Below are 24003 nucleotides of genomic sequence, written 5' to 3'. Positions count from 1 at the left end.
TACAGACCACCACCATACTGTCCCAAATCTCAGGCTGCCCAGGTGTCTCAGAAGACGAGAGAGCTAACAGGACTGGCAGGAGTGGCAAGGCAGAGTATGTTAATGGTAGAACAACACTTAAATTCATTGCATACAAGCTCAAAAACAGTGGGAGGCTGAGCACTATGCTAAAGCCTATCCATATTCCTTCAGGCGTGCCACAGACAGTTCCAGAAGCATAAGCAGCAGTGGTTCCTAGACAGTGCTAAAGGTAATTAACAGAGCTGGGCAGCTAAATCAGTTGCTCTCCAGCTGGGGTGTGCAGAGATGCTGATGCAGACTTCTTTGGGCTGCACAAGCCCGCCGGTCCTGTTGCAGGAAGAAGAGAAGCAATTGCCATTGCAAGGCAAGGTCAGCTAGGGATGGAAATGATACAAGCAGACAGCACGGATCAGCCGCAGGAATGCAAAAACAAGCTCTGGGACTGGCAGAGGTTCACACAAAAAAGAGACACTGCAATAGAACTGACCCAATTTTCACATTTGCCCTATTTTTTGGCAACTGAACATAACTCACAGCCCTGAGAGCTGCCCAAGCTAATTCTCTAGTCATGCACAGTATCCTTACACAGCCTTTACCTGATAGAGTAATCCTCCTTGGGCTTCCTACTAAAGAACACCTGTAGGGTTACATCAGCCTGTGGCACGTAGTTTCTATGTGACAGGTTTATTGTAGCGCTCTCGTTTCACAAACCTTTTTCTTCTACTCATCTGTCAAAGGAGTAACTTAAGACTCTTTAAAGAAGGACTACAGTTCTTTAAATCAACACCCTTTGAAAGCTGGACACTTTGTGCAATACTTAGCAAAAAAATAACAGAAAATAAAAAACAAAACAAAATTTGAGCAAAACAAAATCAAATTTAATGTTCTTAAATGCAAAAGTAAAAACAAACAAAAAACACAAAAAAGCAAAAGAAAATTAACAGAAACAGAACAACTCAAAGTTTCAAGGCAGTCTGCAGAAAACTTGGGGGATTAATCTTTAAATCTACAAATCAAAGGGTTTTTTTGTTAATATCTAACTTGCAAGTCGTAAGTACTTTTCTGCTGAGTGTTCAATAAGTAAAGCTAGTTGTCAAAACAAAATCCTATTAAAATAGAAAAATCTAGCACTCATTAGAAGGGATGCGAGAAATACAATGCTCAAATGTTTATAAATGTTTTTTCTTTACAAAACAGAACTACCAAAGGAATTCAGACTATAATGATCTTTGAAAATGAGTATCTTGCTGCATTATAATGTACCAGTAAGTAGTGCACCATGCATTAAATATTTGGACAGAAGAGATTCAGTTTGATAAAGTAGCAACATATATTCACACTTTTTTGGAGTTTCATTTTGACTCTGAAATCTTCCCGGAGTTTCTTTGAAACTCTTTGGTCCATTCCTATTAGAAAGTGGGCTTTAAAAGTAATGTTTCTAAAACCTTTGAATTTGACAACTTGGCCACTGCTCAGTGTGCAACTTACCTCATCAATGGTGTTAAAAGTTATGCTGGCATGCTACTACTTACAAGACCTTGACTTTATAAAGCCTAATCCTCAACTATATGTAGCAATGAATATTAATTGATAAAGCAAATTTACTGTCAACTAAAACATTAGTATTTCTCAACTTTTCTTCCATACTAGTGAGTCTGGGATAAAGAAGGTCAGGGGAACGGGTAGGAAAAACAACAACATGAAAACAAGAAAAATTAATTAATTCAGCCTGATAGCTTTAAAAAGATTCCAGTTTTTGCAGACAACATTCAATGGAACAAATGTTAGTCTCATAAGTGAAAGCATGCTTCAATTTTACCACCATCCAGAGGGTCTAGTTAAATGCAATCTACTTAAGATTTCAGGGGATTTTTTTTTAACATGTTTTAAATGAAATAACTTAAAGTAACTTAAAATTGGTCTAACATTGTGGGATTTCAAACATTTGAACATGTCAGTTGCATCCCAGAATATAAAACCTTTTTCACTTCTCATTTAGACTAAGACAAACACTTGTGAAAATTGGCGCAAAATGAGTTTTACACTAACAAAAATGTTTCAACTTCTGTCACTCAATTATCTATTCCATACAAAAAGCACGAGCAAGTTATTTGTGGGACTTGTTGGTTTTGAAGGAAACCTGTAAGATTTTGTCCCCCAGGCGGTAGCCATTAAGACTTGCTATGGCCATTGCAGCTTCTTCATAGTTTGTCATGGTCACAAAACCAAAACCTTTGCACTTGTTGGTGTTGAAATCTCGAATAACTTTCACATTGGTAACCGCACCAAAGGGGCCAAACATCTGCCAGAGGATTCCCTCATCAGCATCTTGACCAAGGTTGTAGATGAAGATACACCAGCCAGAAGATGCGTTTCCTGGAACATTTACACCAGAAAGCCCACTCATGTGATCTACACCCATAGGAGAGAACCTAGCAAATAAAAAGCACAATATTTCATGTAAAAAGTTCAATTCAATTAAGCAAATTAACTTGAATGGGAAGCAACTGAGAATGAATATTTTCTACATGGACATCAAAACTGCCAGAAAAATGTTTACCCATTCAAATTAACAATAAACCAAATTGACAGCTGCCAGGAAAAAAAAAAAGTTAAGTATTCCAAGTACTTTTCTTTATCAATAGGGAACTATAATTAGAAATAGGCAGGCCACAGAACAGTTGCAAGGCAAGTTTATGTAATCACCTTCACAGGGGACCTAGATTGATCTCTGAAGCTCAGCTAGGCTGTTAAGAGCGTTCCGTGGCATCAATGCAGAATTGCTCAAATGTGAAGTAACAGGCAACACCTCCCCAGAGGCCCCAGCTTGCTTCAAGCCACCCTCTCCCATTTCTTTTGCTCAAGGGGGTTGCATCCAATAAGCCTCCTTTTCTTGCCTCTACAACAGCACATTGGGAACTCCTAAGTTAAGGGTTTTCTTTGGGTTTCGCTTAGGAATAGAGTTTGTGTGTGTATTAATTTCAATTTCTTTCTGTGGAACAGAAGAAAACCTACTCCCTTCTCCACCATAAGGCAGCAGGTGCAGGCAAACACTCCCAATACCAGCAGGTTACCGAGGAAGCCACAGGCATGCACACTCTCAGCTATTAGGTAGCCAAGGAAACATTAGCACTTCCTCAGTCAATTCTCGGTAGCTGGGATGCCCCACATTTCTAGCTACAGAATTTAAATTTTGGTTTATTATTCCTTAACACCAGTTATGCAGATGATCTAACTGTGGTAGCTTTCAAATATAAAAAGAGTGAACCACTTTAAAGTGTACAGTTTTAAAATTCAAGTATTTCTGGTTTTCTTCTTATTCAGTTGACACCAACTTCGTACTCTGAAAACTCATCTGACTTTACTGAATTGGACTTTTTAAAATCACCTACCCGCTCTTCCTAAATCTAGCCCCCAGCTTAGTAGCCCAGCAGTAATTCTGATTAACAAAAAGCAAATAATTTTCCTTTTTATGTCTTGCTTTGTGTTCTTTTCTTTTCTCCTATAACCCACGTATCTAATTCTCCTTTCATCTTCTATTCCTGGACTCCATCCTAGAAATTCGAAGCTTTAGAACATTTCAATGCAATATTATGGTTGCACAGCTAAGCACTCAAGGGTCACAAAAATCATGTGGAATTTAAAGTAGAAAACCTCAGCTGGATCCCTTTTGCTCGTGTATTATTTAAAAATGTGAGGTCACATGATTGTAGAAATATAATTATACTATACCAGGGGTTCCCAAACTGTGGTGTACCACTCGTGATATGCAAACCACTTAAATGCGGTACACGTGCTGCTCTCTGCCAAGAACATGGCGGTGGCAGATCCTGATTCTCTGCTGACCTGGAGAAAACAGGGAATGGATATCTGGGCAGTGAACACCACTTTCAGTGCCAAGCACTTCCCCACTGACTTCTTCTTGCCCTGCATAAAGACAGGAGCTGCTCTTGCCTTTTACAGAGAGGAGAGGGCTCAAGGCAACGTGAATGAGAAGGAAGGGGAGCAGAGCTGCAGCAGCACACACGTAGAGGCAGGGAAGTCAGCTCACGGTCAGTGTGGTGCTTAGGTGGGTGCACCCATACAAGAGAACCACTAGGTCATCATCTCCCCCAGCCCAGGCTCCCCGGTGCTCCAGGAGAGCTCACTTCTTTGGACACCTGAGCGAGCAGACCCTCCTGTACCCAGAGGGAGCCTGCTGGTACAGACACCTTCCCCTCCTTTGCACTGTAGCTTCTGCTGGCTGCCTGGGGCCAGGAGAGCTGCCACGGCTCAGCCAGGCTGCAGCTCAGCTCCCTGCCTGGTGCTGGTGTTTCTAGAGCACAGTGCGGACACACCTGAGCTCATGCTGCACATACTCACTGCTGCTGCCACTGTTGGCCAGCCCCGAGCAAATCCAAGTTTGGGAATCCTTGTACTATAGTAAAACTGAAAAAGCAGTTAAGAGTATCAGAATGTGAATGAAATGTGCTAACCCATGTGATTTGATGATTGTGACATCTTATCTACCGAGTGTTCGTTTTGCTTTTATGTGAAGATGTTCCTGTGTTTGCATGCTTTACACACTTGTTTTTTTTTTTCCCCAGACACCTTCAGCTCTGTAACGTCTTTCTGTTTGAGTAACAATTTATTTATGTTAATTCATATCTGCAAAACGTTCATCTCAACAGATCACCAATCTTGGGTTCTTGTTCACATGTACAGGGAGCAGAAAAATCACTAAGCTCAGAACTGCGTGGTGTTGGTTCCAGCAGACAGTGTAGGGCTGAACCTGCCCACTATGAAGCCTCGCGCTCTGCCCACAAGCCCAGATCAACAGGTCATCAAGAACTGAAGACAACTGTAGCAGAAGTGTTTTGGGGTAGAAAGCAGGCAGACAATAAATCTAAAATACCTACTACATGCAAAATGATTTAAACTAGCAAGTTCCTCTGTTCTTTGAAGACACTAATTTTCCATTAAATTTCAAACATTCTCCTCTTTCAGCTTTTGACTTGCAAAATTGTTTCAGGTTTATTAAAAAAACAAGGTAGAGACACCCCTAAAAGACTTGAAAAGGCACTTGAAAAAAAAAAAAAAAAGGCACCAAACACCACCATAGGAAATACCACAACACAATCTCTCTTAACCAGATCTAACGTGACTCTCTAAAACAAAACTATACTTTGCAAATATACTTTAAAAATAAATAAATAAATAAATAAAAACACCTTTCACAGGAGTTTCTGGTTGGTTAAAAAGCAACCATCAAAAGAACTTGCAGAAGTGTCAGTAAGCGTGCTACAGGACTAGACCTATAAAGAAGTCTAAATCTAGACTTGCATCCAGCCAGCAGAATCGCATAGTGTCACAGACCTCTGCCACTGGTGCCAACGCTCACACAAGGAGTAGAGCTCCTGCTGTGATTCAGCTGACCTGCTATGTCTCTGCTTACCCTGGACTAACAGCCTGACAATACAGGAGCCAGGAGATCTTGCAGCAGCCTGGGATAACAGCCCGGACCCAGCCTGGCAAAGAGCAGCGGACACACAGTACCTCGTTGCCCTACAGGAAGAAGGTTTTTTGACACAGCAATTTTAAGTATACCTTTCCAAGGGTCATCTTATTAAGGATGTTGAAAAGACTAAGCCTGACTTAAATAGATAATACTTAAGCTCACACAGATGCAAGACACTTCATTAATATTGTTATTTGGATAACCTCAGCCTTTCAATTTTTGCTGGTATCCTCATTTTTGTTATATTTTTGTATCATCTCCCTCATATTGTTTTTCCAACCTTCCCAGAGCATCTGTAAAAGACGTTATCTATGGCCGGTTCTTTTAAGTCAAACTTCTACCAACTTGAGACATTAAGCATCAACGCAGCGTTAATATTTTTTATTTGTAAGCTTTTACTTTGTAAGCTTCTCATTGATATGAATGCCCCTTTGCTCTACTCTTATGAAAGACACTAACTCATTTAATACATTTTAGGAATCATTTTAAACATGCTAGAGCACATTATCTCAGAAGTGACGTTCTTAAACTAAAAATTTATTTTTAGTTCTACGGAAGTCCTATAAATTCTTTTTGCTGAATTCTTCTCACTGCAGTCTGAGAACAACTATATACAGCATCACAGGTGGGAGAAATCCCACTGCTTATATAATGGTAGTTAGGCTAATATTAAAAATTTCATTACTGCTAAGTTGCCCTTTAACATAAGCTTGGCATTTTTTTTTCCTGTTGAATCATTCCACAAATAACAGGAGTTAAACCAAACTAATACCGGTCACTTCCACTGTTTTCCCTCAACTTTTTTTTTTATATCCCAATACAGATAGGAAGATCTACTGTGTACAAAACAGGTCTTGTTGAAAATTAATTGATACGAACTTGAAGCCTGAAGTAACCATGTATTTAACCCAACAGCCAAATTTCAAAGAGCAACACCAATTGAAATAAGGGCTTTCAGCATCACATTCTTCTAGAGCTTTGATAAAACACTACTCTGGACAAAGTCCTCTTCTGTGCGGTCCCCAGTCCATGTAAGATTCATCCAAGCTACAAATTGGATTACCATTGAAAATGTGAAGATAACTTCACTGAAGTGAAACAAAATAGATGCTTGGGAGCCGTCCAAGCACTGATGCCAACTTAATAGTTTTCAAGGAGTTTGTGAACTGGATGTAAATGCTACCTAGCCATCAGAACCAGAACTCCTAACTGTTCTACCTCTCTGGTTTAAGGTCCTTACACCTACAAAATCCTCTATATTGTCTAACAATATGGGGCTAAACAATGTAGACTCATTATATTTCCTATTGATTAAAGGATTATCAAGGAATAGCAATTCCCCTTCAGGCATCCTGGAGTTAATTCACAGGCTTTGATATCAACAGAAGTATTCCTATTCCAGAAGAGAGAACTGGCTCCAACTCTGAACAAGTCTGAAAGTAAAAAAAAAAAAAAAAAAAAAAAAAAAGCTAAACTGGGAATATTTTCAAGATTTTTTTTGTTGTTCAGTTTGTTTTCTTTCCCTTCTTCTAGCATAAAACCCCAGTGAACTGTGAAAACATCAGACAACTAGGGGCCTTGGTCAAGATTTTCAAAATTCAGTCGTTAACTTCAGCAGTGTTCAACACCTAGGGATCCTCTGCTCTGCTTAATTAAGGAAAGCTTAGACTCAAACCCTTGGCCCAGATGTTTTCATCTGCCCTCCAAGCACAGTTCCATGTTGCAGCATCATCTGTTCTGGATGGAAACAGAGGTTTTTGGACCACGTACCAGAATTAGGAGGCCAACTCAGCATGTCAGCAGGACAGGACACTAAGACCAGTTCCTGATGTGAGCCATAAGCCATAAATACCACAGGAACTAGAAAGGATTAAGAGACCATTAAGCAGAGGGTCTGAGTGATATCTGTAGGAAATTAATAATTACAAATTAGAGATACAAAAGGCTTAATCCTGGATTTACAGAGGTATGATGGAACAAGATGGAGTGTAATCAAAATGCCAGTTTAAAGTATTCAGCCTCTATGTGGCAGCGAACACGAGTGCAATTTATACAGTCTGAGCTCTCTGGAAGCAGCTTATCCTTTCACCGTACTTTGTTCACTCCAGAAAACAAACGAGCCCTGGCCCAAGGCAAAGTTCCTAAGTTTTACCACAGTACGAATAGTTACAACTCAGTAAGTTCAGCGTCCTTTAAGGAAGGCTCACTAGAAAAGACTTGCAGTTAGCACCAAAGGTGAGAAGAAAAAAATAGGGCTGTGGAATGGTGGCTGTGTTGGGCATGTGTCTGCGCATGCACGTGTGACTGAGGGGAGGAAGCATTTCAGTTCTTGCAAGTCTGTGACAAGACATTAAGAGAAACGGACAGTTCTCGTCTTGAAGTCAACTACTGAAGCTTAACCTCGTCTCCATAATGTATTCCTACAGAACTCCTACATAATGTATTCCTTAACCCAGAATTGCTCTACTATTACCTCTGCCAACCTGCGGTACTGAAAAATCTCCACCAGCAAGCTTACAGCTGGGAGCAGAAGGTGACCAGAACATGTTGACGGATGAGCCCTGGGAACAGTCTGAGCTACCAAAGAGGCGATGGAACAGGAACACCATGTTTTCTTTACTCTTGGGAAAAAACACTTGTGAAAACCCTTGCCTGTGAAAACTTAGCAAAAGCACACTAATAAAATTAATACTGTTCTTAATGGCACAAAGACCGATGAACAACTCGGTCATTACAATTTAGTTTCACCTGAACTATAAACAAACAATAGCCATTTTTACTAAGTGTCCATTACACGACAGAATTAAAGTTATTAGCATTCACATTCAAAATAAAGATACCATCTGCGCTGCTTATCCTGATGCACCTTAATTCTGCTGTAAAACTTAAGGGGAAGGATGATGATGAATACATCCCAATTATAGTAAGGATTGAAAACGTGAGACAAACCTCAAGATTTTCCTAGGACCATGAAGCCTCTAGCCAACACAGCAGGTAGATGTGCAAATTTTGGAACAGTTCGCCTAACTGCCAATAATGCTTAATTTCATTAATTGGTGTGGCTTGGCAGGTTTGAGTGCAGAGATCTAGGTGAGTGCTTCAGTAAAACACTCTTATTTGAGGAGCTGCCTGCATTCAACTTGCTTGTGCTACAGTAGAAGAGAATCTCAGAACGCTTGAAGAGGGCCCGGACCTCTGGAGGTTCCCTGGTAAACTCGAGGCAAGGGGCACCCACAGCAGGTTGTGCTGGACGGGTTTTGAGCATCTCCAAGGATGCACTCCAGGCTCTCCAGGCAACCTATTCCAGGGTTCAATCACCCCCTACAGTAATAGTTTTTTTGTTTTTTTTTTCTTATTTTTCCTGTAAGACAACAGCTGCCTGTGAAGTACTTATTCTCACTGGAGCCACATTATGCCTAGCTGTTCTTAGAATGCACAGCTCTGCTGTGATCACAGCAATACTGGAACAGAAGTACTGCAGAGGATTTCTTGAGCATTTTAGTCCAGATTTTGCTGAGCTAACCAGGTCTCTCTGAGGAGAAAAAAAAAAAAAAGTGTGAATTCTCAACAGGGCAAGACTACTCTCAGAAAATCTCCATGAACACACATTATTAAAGGAAGCCAATATTTACTTGTTTGCAAGATAGTAAATATAATGCATATTCCAGAGCACAGTCCGGCTATCAACATCCTCCTTTAGGCAACTAAGGCAAGTCAAATTCAAAGCAACTAAGGCAAATCTCTAAGGCAAAACGCACAATATCTTTCACAGCTCTGGAAGCAGACAGTATGCTGCAATTACCCAATAATCTTCCTGAACTTACAAGGCCTTAAGGAAACAACACCACACAGCTCAAGATGGAGGTAGAAAACCCACAGAATCTTAATCAGAAAGTTTTCTTAACTTAGTATGACACCCCCCTGCTGGAACCAATGGTTCAGAGCTTTAATTAAGTTGCCAAATCGTATCTACATTCAGATAGATGGACTACAGAATGGGGATCTGTTGAGACAGGCATCTGTGAACACCCATCTGGAACATGCTACTTTATTATCTCACTACACACCGAATTGTAGAAATGCACACCTTAGTGTATGTACCTTCATGTAATTAGCTTTAATGCAAGTTTTACAAGTAAGATTTTACTTTAAACATCTTTTAATTCAACGATTTATTTACATAACACTGCAGGACACGTAGTGCACTATGTATTCAATCACACATGCTGCAACGAAGAGATTACTGCACAGCTGCAAGAGTACAGTTTCCCAGATGGACACGGGAATAACAGTACAGCCTTAAATGCATTATTCTTCCTAACCTACCTGAATCTTTGCGCCTGGTGATGAACTGGCCCTCCAAACCGTCTAGCTGGTGAATGACACAGCTGCGATAACAGTGCCACATTTTTGTTCTGGTTAGGATTGGCTGCAAACTTCACTGTAATGGGTTCGGAGGAACCTGGGGGTTTGTGACCATTGAAATTTGTAATTGCCTCTTCTGCTTCTGACCTTTTGTCAAACCGGATAAATGCGACCCCTCTGGACAAACCTTTTAACCAAACCAATAAAAAAAAAAAAAGTGAAGTTCAGGATAAACTCAAAATAATTTTGAATGTAAAAACAAAATGGTTAAAAGTTTCTACGGTCACAGCTTTCAAGTTCTCTGCGTTTACTAACGGTTCTTCAGCAGCTAGAGAATAAAGCACAAAATTAAGAAACAAAAGACAAATGAACACATTCATTTCAACTATAATTACTAGAGTGACTAACACTTATAATGTACTAAAATAAAAATCCAATACGGTAATATTCCAAGAAAACCAACATCAAATGCCATTTCCATTAACCCCAAAAAACATTTTAAATTAATACACCCTCAAGAAGAATCCCACTGAAAGAAAATGAATCACAAAACCCCTTAGCTTTGATTACTGTATCACTAAAAAGCATTTGCAAACAAAATTCTCAAAACATTTTCAGCTTTCCAAGACTAACATGCACTCCAGTTCACAGACTATGGCATGAAGGTATAACTAATAAAGTAGTTTAACCTACTGTAACAAAAAGATCACAATTTTGTCTATATTATACTCATTACTTCTAGCTAGTACATACCTTATTTTTAATTCATTAAGTACTGAGTAAGAATTACCTATTCCCTCCGTAATTATATTGAAGCAATTACACTTGCATCTTGTTTCTATTTCCCACCACTGGCCATTAGATTTTGTTATCTTTTTGATCAAGGTAGAAGTTACGCCTTATCAGATCTTCCCCCTTACTTCCCCTTCTCATCTGTGACTAATCTGGAAATACTGCTTACCACAGGGAAGTGAAAAGGGTACATTCTGTTTAAATTTCATTCCAAAGCAGATGATATTACGGATAGAATAATTCCAGGACTTTGCCAGCTGTACTTGAGAAAGGGCTGTATCAAATATTTTTCATATTGCCTCTACTAGAGGCTAACACAGGGTTATCTTCAAAGAAAGCTTCAGAAGTTATTTCAACTTTTCATAAATTACAAAGTTGTTTCCAAGACAATTGGACATTACTTCCTGCAATTTTAGAGAAGGAAATACAGCAGGACAAAACCCTGGTCATATGGCAAGCATGCTGAAGGGAACCCATCCTCTACAATGCCCTTCCTACAGACCCTTCTAGGGGCATGTTTTCTTTTGGGGCACTGGGAGAACTTCCAGAAACAACAACTCGTCTCATTTACTCAACGATGTCAGGTATGCAGTCACACAGAAAAAGCCTGCTTCCTAAGTCACTGCACTTTCTGAAGAGAACATCTGCAGAACAATGGTGGAAGATGCATTTGCAGAAGCCACCCTGTGGCTAGCACCACCTGTGCAAGTGGTATTCCTAACGTCACCTGGAAAGCAGTCTACCTGGAGTTCTTGGTGATTACTTTTAAAACAGGAGACTGGACCAGACCAGTTCAAATCAGAGCTGGTCAGATGATGAGCTGCAGTACAAGTCTTTCTGTGCCCTGTGCTGCAGAGGTACAGGATGGCAGCAGCACCCCCAGTCAGCAAGGGCTACCCCAAAACCTGGCATATGGTTGCTTCTCCACTTCCATGCTGTTCATCTTAGCACTTCTCACTTGATTTATCAGTTTTCATTTAAAATACAGTATTAAGTCTCAAAAGCTGGAGGACAATCTCTGCTGAAGGAATGTCTGAAAGCACAAAGGAAACTTTGTCCCAGTTGGGCCCAGTTCCAGATATGAAATGCAAATTTTTAAAGCCAAGGCATGGCTTCGTTCTTGAAGGGAAAGGAAACCTAGGCTCTGCATGCATAACTGAGCTTCACAGTGTAAACAGAATACGTTCTTCAAACAATACATAATTAAGGTTCTGCAAGCAAGATGTATATCCTGTGAGCTGAGGGAATTAGACAGCATCATGCCCCAGCACACTCGATAAAAGCTGTATTTATTCCTGGAAATATTCTGATTGTATGACTTCTGTCATCTCATTTTATAGCCCTGTCAGAGACGCTAGCTATCTCCACTCCACTGGCAACCACAGAACGGTGACTCTTTTGGAGACTTTTATGAGTAAGTTTAGTAAGCTCCTAAAGCCTTTTTCTTGCTTCTACCTATAGTTCTAATCCAGGTAACTAGCTCAGAGAGACAGAGCCATATGGATGCCAAAATGAGTTCTTCTCTAGAATAGGAAGGATCAGATTCCCTCATCCAGTCTTGAAGTGCCTGCAGTGTTGGTACCCAGACCCCCTCTAGTCACCTCAGACTTTTACATGCAACCACATTTACAGTGCAATCCACCTTATCAAATCAAAACACTATGAAGTAGGTGCCTACACAGGAAACCAGTTCCAATGGAGATATTTATGTTGTAGACTTTGACATTTAGTCAGACGAATCTCACCAAAAGTTGCTGATGACCTACTCTAAATTACAGTGGATTCTTCAGAGTATCAAAGCTGCTGCTCCTCACACAGCTTGAAAGCTGCTGCTCAACTAATGTACATGAAAGTACATACTACTGTGTATAAACGTTAATCTAATTCTAGTAATTCCACATTTATCATTGCACTAATATAGCACATGCATAATTCATAATTCAAAATTCATACATGACAAATGAGCTGCTGGAAAAAAACAACTCAGAAGACCTGAGGTTGCAGGATAAGTCATACTCCACAGCATAGCTGTTTCAAATAATTACATCAGAAATTAAAACTGTCAAAACACATTGTAGCACCAAGTCAGAATTAACATTATAAAGGAAATCCTTTGTGAAAAAGAAAAACAAAGAAAACAAAAAAACACATTGGTTTTCTCCTGAGGTGAGTGCTTAACTAAGCAACTTCTTTTTACTTCAGAGTTTGTTTGTTTTTTTTTAAAAGCACAATGCATTCAGAAAATTCAAGAAGGTAGTAATTCATATATGAAGCTTATTCTTCTGGTTAGCAGTAGCCAGAGGATAAGACACCTCAAACATTTTTAAAATATCAAGAAACTGTATGAGTGAATTCCAAGTTGATGTGAAAGACAAAACACACTGGTATTTTTCTTTTTAAATATTTGACTATAGCCTGGAATTCACCTGTGAGTAGCAGCTGCACTTTTGTAAAGTAAACTTAATACCTGCAAATTACAAGCAGATTGCCCAGGCACACACTGCACTATACTCACACGAAGTGTCAGAGCAAGAGGAAATTTGGCAAATCAACATTTTTGCTTGATAGAACAGATAATAAAAGCATGGAATACATTATGAGGTTTAGACTGTAACCTAGCAAAGGAAGCAATGTAAGTCATTCTGTGTGAAAAAAACAAACAAACCAACCCCACATTAGAAAAGGACAGCTCATTAAAATTATTTCAGTGGTTAATACCGGATGCCATGGTTAGTTTGTGACAGTTAAATTAGTTTAAGAGCTGCTAGTCCCTGAAGAGAGACAAAACATGCCATACAGTACAGTTTTGTCTAGCTAGTGCAACAGAACTCACCTGTGGTTTGATCCACAAGCACACGTGAGTTGATGATGCGTCCAAAACGTGAAAACATATCTTCTACATCTTTTTGCGTCATTGACCTCGGTAGTCCACTAATATATAAATTAGCATCCTTGATAACTTCAGAACTTGGACGAGCATAGGAAACCTTAAAAAAGGTTAATAATTAAATAAGGATACATTCAGGGTTTAAATTGAAAGAGTAGCTTATTTTGTCATAAGTCGCTTGTATTTATTCCTCACTAAACAACGCAGGCATTTTTTATTGTAGTTCAGAAGAGGTAAATGGGTAGAGGAAAATTACCAGAAGGGAAAGAAAAGTCATGCTGCTATACAACTCCACTGCTCTTAGGTTCATCCGACAGATAAACAAAAAAACAGCACTGCTATAAAAAGCCAGCAATAGACCAGTGTTTCCAACATACCCGTTATGTTGAAGAATCCCTGTCCAAAGTTCGGAATTCAATAGTGGACCTATCAGTTACCACAGCTCACACCAAGAACTTGTGCAGTCAGTCTATTTTTTGAGTCAGAAAATTTATCAGCTGCAGTGCAGCTTTCTACCTTAATTTCTGCTAATAGAGAAAGTTACAAAAATGATTTAAGCAGGCATGGTTTCCTGGGCATAAAGTACCATTATATCCAAGAAGGAGTGCATGTGTATTAACAATTTAAAACAGATTGACTTTGAGACATAAGAATTCATTCCAAGTCATTGTTAGGCTTTTGATCTTGGCTACTTGTACTATAATGGTGGGAACAAAAAACAAAACCAAAAACAAACAACAACAACAAAAGCAATCTTTAAATACCAAGCTGTTACAAAACCCAAGTGACTTAACAGCTCATTTCACTACTCTGCTCCCACAGTCAGTCTGTCTTGCAGCGGGACAGCACACAGAACTCACCACCAGAACGAACAAGCACTCTAAACAGATTGTAAGTTTATTATAGTGTCATTTTCACAGAAAGCTGAAAAATCTCTACATCCTACCTTGATAGTTTTTGACTGAAGTCTGAGGCCATTCAGCGTGTTTATTGCTCGTTCAGCATCTTTTGCAGTAACGTAGTTCACAAAGCCATAGCCTAAGCTGTGTCCTACACAGAAGAACAGTTTTTAAATTAATCCTTACACAAGAAGGTTATCACTACCAAAACTGAAGGAAGTGAAAGCAAGAAAAAATGAACATAATCCATCCAGTAAATACTTAATATGCCACAGAACTTTCAGATGATGCACGCCAACCTCGAGAAACAACTCAAGGCTCCTTCAAACATCCTCAAGAACAGTTTATCTCAGATGGCTGCAGACCGTCCATCAGCAGTAGAAAAATCAGATCTGAACTCTTGTACTGACTCTTGTCTCATGAACTTAACGTCGATATAACAAAGACATGAATTTAAGCCAAGTTCACAAATACAAGCTCTTGTATACAAAGAACAGAAAGCAAAAAATGTGAATTGATGAACCCCTGGGTATGAAGTCATCATACTACACGTTTCTGTGTAGCTATTTCAACTCCTGGAGACCACAGGAAGGGTTTTTATTTCTTCATACATTCATATAGCTAATAAGCAGTAAGCATCCCAAGCACAGGATAAAGCTGAAAAGTGAAAAAATTATCTTCAATGCAGATACTTCATGTACTTTAAGTTTACCTTAAGTCTTACTAAAAAAAAATAAATAGTAATAGCATAACTTTAAAACATTTAAGGCAAAGGACACTTAATTGGATATTTGTTTGTTCTGCTTCCGTATATTCAACCTCCACAAATGCTCCTATCAGTTATAACAGTACATAAAGTCACTCCAGGTTGCAGTTTCCCAACTGTTAGAGGCTATCTTATCACTGCAGGCCTAAAAATAACTAAAATCCTTTCAGACTGTCTTGGCACCTCCCATCCAAGAGATGTTCCTTTTTCAGACTCCTCCTAGTCCGACCTACAGAATGCGTGAGAGAAAACTTTTAAGTGTGCAGAGGAGAACGTGCTATTTTACTGTAATACTATACTACTGCTATCTTATTTACAGCTCCACTGATAGGCTTGAGAACAGTAGAAAATGTGGCTAAACATTAGAGTAAAGCATTCTCTTCTGAAATACAGCCCTTTTTGATTACATGGCACGGCTCCACAACAGTCCCAGCTGCCAAGGCAGTTTCCTTACGCCTTCCAGACATTTCAGAACACCAGATCTACAAAGATGAGTCGTGGTGACATCCTAGCACGAAATCTCAGAGTAACTGAAGATTAACCCCCTCTGAAGACTTCAATCAATATCCTGGTAGCTTATAATACCTTGTGGGTATTGAGACCTACCAGCCTATAAGCAGCACAGGACGGAAGGAGGCTCCAAATAACCTTCTGCACGTTGTTACCAACAGCACATGGGGCAGACGGAGTGCAGCTGGAACAGCACAACTGCCTGGCATGTCCTGAGTTCACCTGCTTTGTTGTGAAATGTAATATACCACTAACTCATCGAAACCCAAATAATGTCGCAGCCTGTTTCTTAATACACTTGTTGTATAAACAGTCCCAGTTAATTTTTACAGCCTGCTAAAGCTCTTAAAAGAAGCCAGATCCACTTCACGTTCACGCCTCCTAGAGGAACGACATCCTGTTCTTTGACAAGGCATTAAAACATCGCCACTAGCACAGACCAAGCTTTTGTAATACCAGGCACTTCTGTACAATTGCAAGAGCAAATTAATCTTTGATAGCCAAGTACAATTTAATTCTACATAGGAAACAAATAGAATAAAAGATCTTTGACAACATCTTCTGTACCTTTACCTTTCAAAGAGCTACAGATGACAGTGGCTAATAGAACAGAAAATGCACATTATTAAGAAAATAGCAAAAAAGCACGTAGGTAAAAGAGAGATTAGGCTGTAAAACCGCAGAGATGGTCAATCATTTAGATAAAGTGTGGTTAGCCTGGCTAGTGAGGTCCTAGTAAAGATTTTGGAGACAGGCCCTTAAAGATCAGGGAAATAGCAGACCTAGCCACCCTCTCCTGGCAGGGTGAAGGCAGGAGCCCGTGCAGCGTGGATTTGTTAAGCTGTCCTTAGTGCTCTGGGTCACAGAGCCCAGGGGCTCGGTGCTCTGGCCAGCAGAAGTGAACGTCCTTCCCCATTTTCCTGGGTAAGTCCCCAGAGAACAGAGCAGGCAGGCTCTCTCGTGCAGAGCCTCAGACAGCCTGTACATTTATGCACTGTTTGAGATCAGTGACACGGAAGATTAAGCTACTTAGTTTTGTTTTTATCCCGTATATACGTGTTCATAGATACGCAGAACTGAAAGAGGACCACAGGATCTGGGTCAAGCCCTTGCAATCACAGGCTGTCCATATTCCCCTTCCCTAAAAAGGGAGCTTCACATGAGCAGTTAGGTTTTTGTCCCGAGGACTCTGATTGAAAGCACGATCTGGAAATCCCTCCTCTAATGCTCTCCTTTTCTAAAAGTTGGCCTGAGTTTATCCCCACCTCACTTATACCCACTTGTTCTTGTGCAAGTACCATCCTTTCACTTACACATGCTCACACTTTCAACTGTCTGGTTCCCAAAATACGCACTCAGGGACCATAACCCCCTCAACCTTCTGTCTTGGTTTCACCTGAGCCAAAATTGTTCTTTTCCACTTCCCATTTTATACAGGTGGCTACTTCTATCAGAGTTTGAATGCCCTGGGAAAAGAGGGCAGGGATGGAATGGGGTTAACAAACAAACGTAGATAAAACAGCAGGGGCTGAGAAGGCATCTAGCAGATGGCAGGATTACAGCAGTAAGTTTCTCATATCCCCAGTGGTTACAGTCTCACCAGATACTACACTAGTCACCAGATAAGAAAGCACCTATTACCTATCATCATCCCCTACAAGGGCTAGGATACTGACCCTCCCCTCTTCCTCTATACTTACCACCTTTAAATGACATCAATGGAATGTGATTTTACAGTCCTGAAGTGTTAGAAAAGCTAGCCTACACAAAACTGACTCCAGCTACCAACTTATCAGCCTCAGCCATCTCCTGCCATTCGGGTCTTGTTTTTGATCTCTAACCAGGCTGGATCTCACCCACGACACCAAGAGGCACATTCCAGATCTCGAGGGGCACGTTGCGTACCTCAACACATCGCTCCTCAGGAACACCGTCTGCTTCGTAATTGTGCAATGCATTCCCACCTCCTAAGAGCACGAACTAGCTTCCTTCAGGGTATGCCAGAAAAAACAAGGGACTGGCATTTACACAACATTATGATTTATGTCAAGTGTTTGTCTCAGGCAAGGCGACGTTATTTGCTTTACCAGAACATTAACAGCCTCCTAGAAACCTATTGTGCAAAAGAAAGCTATTCCATAACATTTCTCAATCTATTTTTAGTGGATAGTAATACAAAAAAAAAAAAACATTTTTCCTTATACATAAAATGTAAATCTACTCAAGAGACCAAAAAAAAGCAAACAAGTAGGCCCTTATCTGGATGAATAAATTAACAAAGTGATCAAGAAATCTCATTTTAAACAAACTGCCATACTCCTTCAGGATAAAGAATCTAGTTTTGTTCCCATGATAAGAAGCCCTTTCATGAAAGAGGGCACTCATTTTCTTTCTGTGCGTCACTTGGGTTTCTGTCCATGTCCTTGCTTCCTCTCCCTGCTGCCTCAGACACACGCCTTCAGTCCCTAGGTCATTTCTCATTCCCCTCCTGCTATGGGCTGACAACTCCGGTTTCACTGGAGCCCAGTACAAGAACAGAGCTGGTGCTTGTCTTCCTCCCCACTGCACAGCGGCTGCCCCTCAAAGCAGCAGCCCCGGATTCCCCCCATCCTGCCCTCCTCAAGGAAGCCGAGACGTAAACCTGGCCCCACTACGCCTTTGGCACCAAGGCATTTCAGTTCTGAATTTGTTTTCTGAACTGAGAAATTCTTGCTAACCCATGCAGTCTTGTGAGATTACATAAATAAATAAAAAGCCCAGTAAACAACGCAGGAGGATGGAAGAGATGCTCCCAAGACGTCACTGAGGAGCACGGGGTGTCTTGGGAACAGTCAGGTTTTTTGTTTGCTGCTGCAAAACATGCTGTGAGTGGTAAGCTGAAATATGCACGAACGCATCGAGCACTGCCTTGTCTGAATGCAGACATCAGTGGGCTGAAATGCACAACTCTCAGCAGTGGCTCCGCAGCTTCAGAGGATGTGAACAGCTAAAAGTGCACTGCACGAGCTTGCTTCAGTACACTTACACACACATCAACTACAGAAAAACATGAGCACACCTGCATCAAGCCTCAGGAAAGAAGTCCTGCTAACGTAGAGGTAGAGCAAGGTAGGATTGCAGAGCGGGTGACCACAAGGTTATCCTCACCCCCAGGACAAGCGGTGCTGTGCACATTGCACTGCCCTGCACTAGGTACACGTGCCAGCTCCTGCTGTGAAAGAGCAATGTGCTAGCAACTCTAAATGTGGTGACAGAAAATAGCAGCTGGGCTTCCCTCTGCAGCAGTGCATTCCTCTGCTTTGTTAGGTCAACCTAAAAGGGCATTCAGTTCTAGAAATTCAATTCCTAAAAATTAAAAATAAGCCATTTCAAAACAAAGCTAACAGATTCTCTCTGAACACTGCAGAAACTAGAAGGGTTTTCAATATAAAAGGGATCAGGTATGATACATCTTCCATCTGCTTCTTCCCCCAGTTTTATGTCCTTTGCACACAAAAGGTACCCGCTGGACACCGGCACAACACAACGAGCTCTGAAGCCGCTCTTAAATGCTACAACCTCACGTGGCAGTGCTTGTTTTTACTTGGCTGACTTCTGCCGTTAAGATTCACTTAAAAGACAGATGCTAAGAGGTACACGTCTGTACTTTACAGGGTACTGCCACAGTTTGCAGGCTTTGCACCCGAGCACCTTACCTCCTCCTACCTGGAAAGGCCCCGGAGACAAGGAACCGCCTGAAGCCTTAAACCTGGAGTCAGGCCACTGTTTCTGAATGGTGTTGTTATAACAGATTCTGTTAAGTTATAACAGACTGCTGTCAGTTTTGACACTTTTATGTACACCTGTGCTAACAAGAAAATAAAACAGGCTTTGGGAATTTCCAACCCTTTCATTATAGGAAAAAAAACACAACACTTCAATTGGAAAGCCAAGAACAAAGCTCGCCAAGAACAAAGCTCAAGAATGGAAGGTGCTAATAAGCTGATCCACAGCAAAATAAAGATAATTAAAGTTTTGGTGGACTACTGTCTCTTATCCTTGCTATTAATAGAGATGAGAGTATCCTGTCAGGTGTTGAAATAGAGGAAGGAAGACTGAACCAACCCAGAGCATAGCACTGATAATTTGAAGTAACTGTGGTTTTGAACTTCTGTCTAAAAGATGCGTACAGTATTTCAAACGCAGCCTGTTACAGCATACCTAGAAAAAAAATCTTAATAAAAGCAAAGCAACATTTTAGGTGCCAATGGAACGAGCTACTGATTTAATGGGAAGGATACAGACCAGCTTCCAGTCTCTCAATAACCTTCTGTCAAAAGCTACTGTCATTTCAACAGCAACTGGATGTCAGATTGAGGCAGGGTTAAAGCATCAGCCTCCAGACCTGACCACACACAAGGAAGTTTTATTTAAACTCCTGCAGCGTCCATACCAACTGACCCCGGTGAGTAACAATAGCCATGGCTTTTGTGTTACTCTCCAGCCTAGCAAATCAGGGGCTTAATTGAACAGCAGTTCCGGCAACACCACTGATGAAATGGTTTGAGTGGAAGAGAAACCACATCAGAGCATGCAACAAAGGCACATGAAGTTCACATTACAGCAAAGCTCCCTTGCTCATCCTCATTTCCAGCCTCCTTCCCAATCACGCATAGATTTTTACATGGAGGAATTACTGCTGTAATTACCGAGTTTCTTTATTTCCTCAAGTGTTTGTGGTAACTGCTTACTAAATTGGTTAATTAAAGAATTAAAAAGCTCGTAATTAAAAGAGGAATTCAAACCCAAGCAAGCAGTGCGAGTTGACCAGCCACCATTTGCCGACTCCGTGGGAGCATGCCTCAGCACAACACACACTACACAGCTTCATCCTGATCCAACTCATTCCAAAAGCTGTCATCTATAGAGCGAACAAAGCACAGGACTGCCAAAAAGACCTGAAATAACCTGCCAGTGACTAAAACCAGTGTTTTTGCTTTAGAAATGCTTATCCCTAAGGGCAAAACATTGTCTTCCAACTTCAGTGTTCACTAGCCAGGGATGCTGCTAATAAGGGTTACTGGTTTTTGCTGGAGGAATCCCTGACCCCTCGGCAGCTTCAACACAAACCAGAAATGCAAAGCTGCCCATAGGCAGTGGATATGCTGACAATTACTTCAGAGCTAGGTCACCACATGTTCCCATATACGAGCACAGACAAACTACTGCATCTTTTTCACCACTACGTCTTCCCCCATTACTCAAATTTGATGCCACCCACTTACCGGTGAGCATTATTTGGTAGCTCCACAGCCCTTCTAAGAACTCCTTTGAGGAACCCAACAGAGACATTTCTTCAACTCCTCAGCTTGGACATGATGCTGAGGTGCAAATAATGTCTTGAAGCAAACAGGGGAGACACAAATAGCTCAGGCTGCAGGACTTGCCCTCATCAACCCATCCACACCCCTTTGATCACCCAACACTATTTCTCCCACGTGGCTGGCAAACACCCAGCAGAAATGCAGCCCGGCTGCCACAGAAGGTGTCAAAGCCCAAGCACGAGAGATGGCTTAATCAGAAACCAGTGTTTGAAGACATACCAAAATCTCATCAATCTCACTGGGTCTGGAAGATGGTATTGGATGCTAAGGACTGGGAACACTGTTGGGTTCAAACCTACCAGAATAGACCAACCTAGAACTCAGGAAAACAAGTAGACGTGTCAGCAGAGCAGCCTGGCTAACAAGGGAATTTGTGGCAGAGCTCCAAGGCAAACAAGCAGCATGCAGGAGATGAAGAAGGACAGCCTGCAAAGAAAGAAATTTAGAAACAGTCCATTTGGTTTCAGGGAAGCCAAAACTGAACTTAAGTTGAGACTTGCAAGGAAAGCCAAAAAAAAAAAAAAAAAAAGAGGAAAAAAAAGAAAATCGGAGGGAAGAGTAACTTTGAAAGGTCATGGGAACTGGACAAGGTCCCCAGCAACTGCAGATGGACAAGAGCTAAGTCCACCTTCAAGAGAGCCCAAAGAACAGCCCAGGTCACCACAGGCTGGTTGGCCTCACTATGGTTCCAGGAAAACCATGGAGCGAGTCCTGCAGGGACACGTTTCTGAGAAGCATGGTTGGGTCAGCATGAACATCCCAGGGACAAACCATGCCTGCCCAACCTGACTGCCTTTGGACAGGAGGACTGGATTTGTGGACAAGGGAAGAGCGTTGGCTGCCGTTCCCTTCATCTTCAGCAAGCTTTCCATACTGTGCTCGATGGAGTCATGGTACAGAGCATGGCGAGCATGAGCCAGCAGTGCACTAGGACACAGAAGGTTAAGGGCACCCTGCATCGTGCTAAGCAGAAGGAAGCATGAAGGAAAGGGAAAGGATCATCCCCCCTCACTCAACACTCACTAGACAACATCTGAAATACCGCTCACAGTAATTCCTGCGCCCAAATACAGGAAATACATCAATGACCTGAGGCGAGCTCAGCTAAGGACCACTGTGATGCTCACAGGGATGGATTTCCAAGCTTGGATGTTTTCAAAGCCAGACCTAGAGTAACCCGGCCTGACCTTACAGCTCACTCTGCTCCAAGCAGGATGCTGGATGTAGGTGGCCACCCAGCTATGGTCCCAAGGACAGAACGAGGAACCCTGGGGTTAACGTGGCCTTGGGGCCTTTCCAGTTCCACCAAAGGCCTTTTTGTGCCGATAGTCCATATGCATACTTCACCTCAGTAGGGACGTAACACACCTAAGGATTTATGAAAGGTCTACAGAAGGTAAGGAATCCCACCTTTATTCTCCCTCACAAGACCATCTCCCATTCACAGAATCACTTCCAAATTCTGAGTTTATTTCAGTCCTGAAACCAAGGCCTGGACTTACCAAGACCACTCCACGGCTAGGAACTCCAATCCTGCCAATTTGCAGCAGACTAGTTATTCTGTCACACATTTCTGGAAGCACCCACTCCTGTTCTGTTTTCAATTGAGTGAATTTCCAAAGGTTTCCATTTTTTTTTTTTTGACATTTTTTTTGTCCCCTAGCCTCAGGGGATTATGCTACTTTCCAACTCCTCCTGATGTCCTTCAGCCCTAGTTACCTCTGCACCAGCTTTTAACCCCTTCCTCATTTTAATATTCAAGATACCAGCCTCAGTAAGGAACGTGCCAGCCCTGCAGGCTCTGCCTGACTTGGCTTTGGAGTTTTTGTTTTCCATACCACGAAGCATCCTTACAAAGACTGGAGGAGGGGGGAGCAGCTTCTTGAAGGACTTCTCTCAAAACCCGTTTTTTGGAAGCAAGCAACCATTTTAAAGTATTCAATCACCAGCTTTCAGATGTAACAACAGAAGGGCACCGTTCTCCATTGCAAATCCATGCTGACCAAGCCTCCTCACAGCACCACGCTCACAGCATACTCGTGAGAACACAGCGAACACCCCAGACCTTCAGCAAAGATACAGATGATGCATCTCAGCCTCTCCAAGATCCATCTGAAGCACAAAGCCCACAGCCTGATCCAGTCCCCCCAGGTCTCATCTTCCTTTCTTCAGCAAGGTCCTTACAACTGGCTTCATCAGTGATTCTCCTAAGTTGCTTGAAATGCACCCGTTCTGGCCCATTTATACCACAGTGACCACATTAAGTCCCAGAAAACTGGAAAACATGCTGCTCATGTCAGAACTAAGAGGTAGAGCAGCTTTAGCACAGGTACTAGAATAGCACCTTATTCCTGAAGGGCACGTTCACATTGCCCAACAAAATATTCTAGTCTTGTACTCAGAATTTTGATAAAGGAAATAAGTATTTTATTAACCAGAGTAACTTCTTCAAGCTACAATTAATCATTCTGAATTTTAACTCTTCTGCTTCATCTCCAGTTTAATCATAAATGCTGTCCAAAACTATCGTTGGTCATACAGACACCCAGAGCACTGCAGAAATCCCACAGAATCAGGTTGTTGTGAGGCCGAGGGCAAAGCTCCAGCCAGCTGGACAGCCTGGTGCAGTGCCTAACTTCTGCCCTGTTGTAAGACTGAAGTGGTTGGATCGATGCTACCTTTAAGCATACCCCTTAGGGCACAAAGGCAAAAGCTCAGGTTCTACACAACTATTTCCAAGATTTTTACCCTTTATAAGCTCCTATGGTCAGTGTCAACACAACAGCTCAGTACTTTTCTTCCACAGTGACCAACCTCAGCTTTGTTATAGCTTCTATCTGAGCCAATTCCTGCTTCTACTTAAGACTTAAAACTTAAGACAAACAGTCACATTTATGGGAGTC

General features: G+C 41.5%; 1 protein-coding gene across 2 annotated transcripts in view; it reads right to left on the bottom strand.

Annotated features, from left to right (window-relative positions):
• Positions 1-877: 877 nt before the first annotated feature.
• Positions 878-24003, bottom strand: part of ELAVL1 (ELAV like RNA binding protein 1) — a 40683-nt gene continuing 17557 nt past the window's right edge. For both annotated transcript variants that reach the window (XM_082780186.1, XM_082780187.1), the window contains exons 3-6: positions 14509-14612; positions 13509-13662; positions 9845-10070; positions 878-2453 (exon numbers count right to left, since the gene is read on the bottom strand). In XM_082780186.1, coding sequence (XP_082636312.1) covers positions 2129-2453; positions 9845-10070; positions 13509-13662; positions 14509-14612 — 809 coding nt within the window. In that variant the 3' untranslated portion in view covers positions 878-2128. The remainder of the gene's footprint in view (positions 2454-9844; positions 10071-13508; positions 13663-14508; positions 14613-24003) is intronic.

Source organism: Aythya marila, assembly GCF_965140915.1.
Source record: "Aythya marila genome assembly, chromosome: 27".
Taxonomy (NCBI): Eukaryota; Metazoa; Chordata; class Aves; order Anseriformes; family Anatidae; genus Aythya; species Aythya marila.
This window is presented reverse-complemented; position numbering and strand designations above follow the sequence as displayed.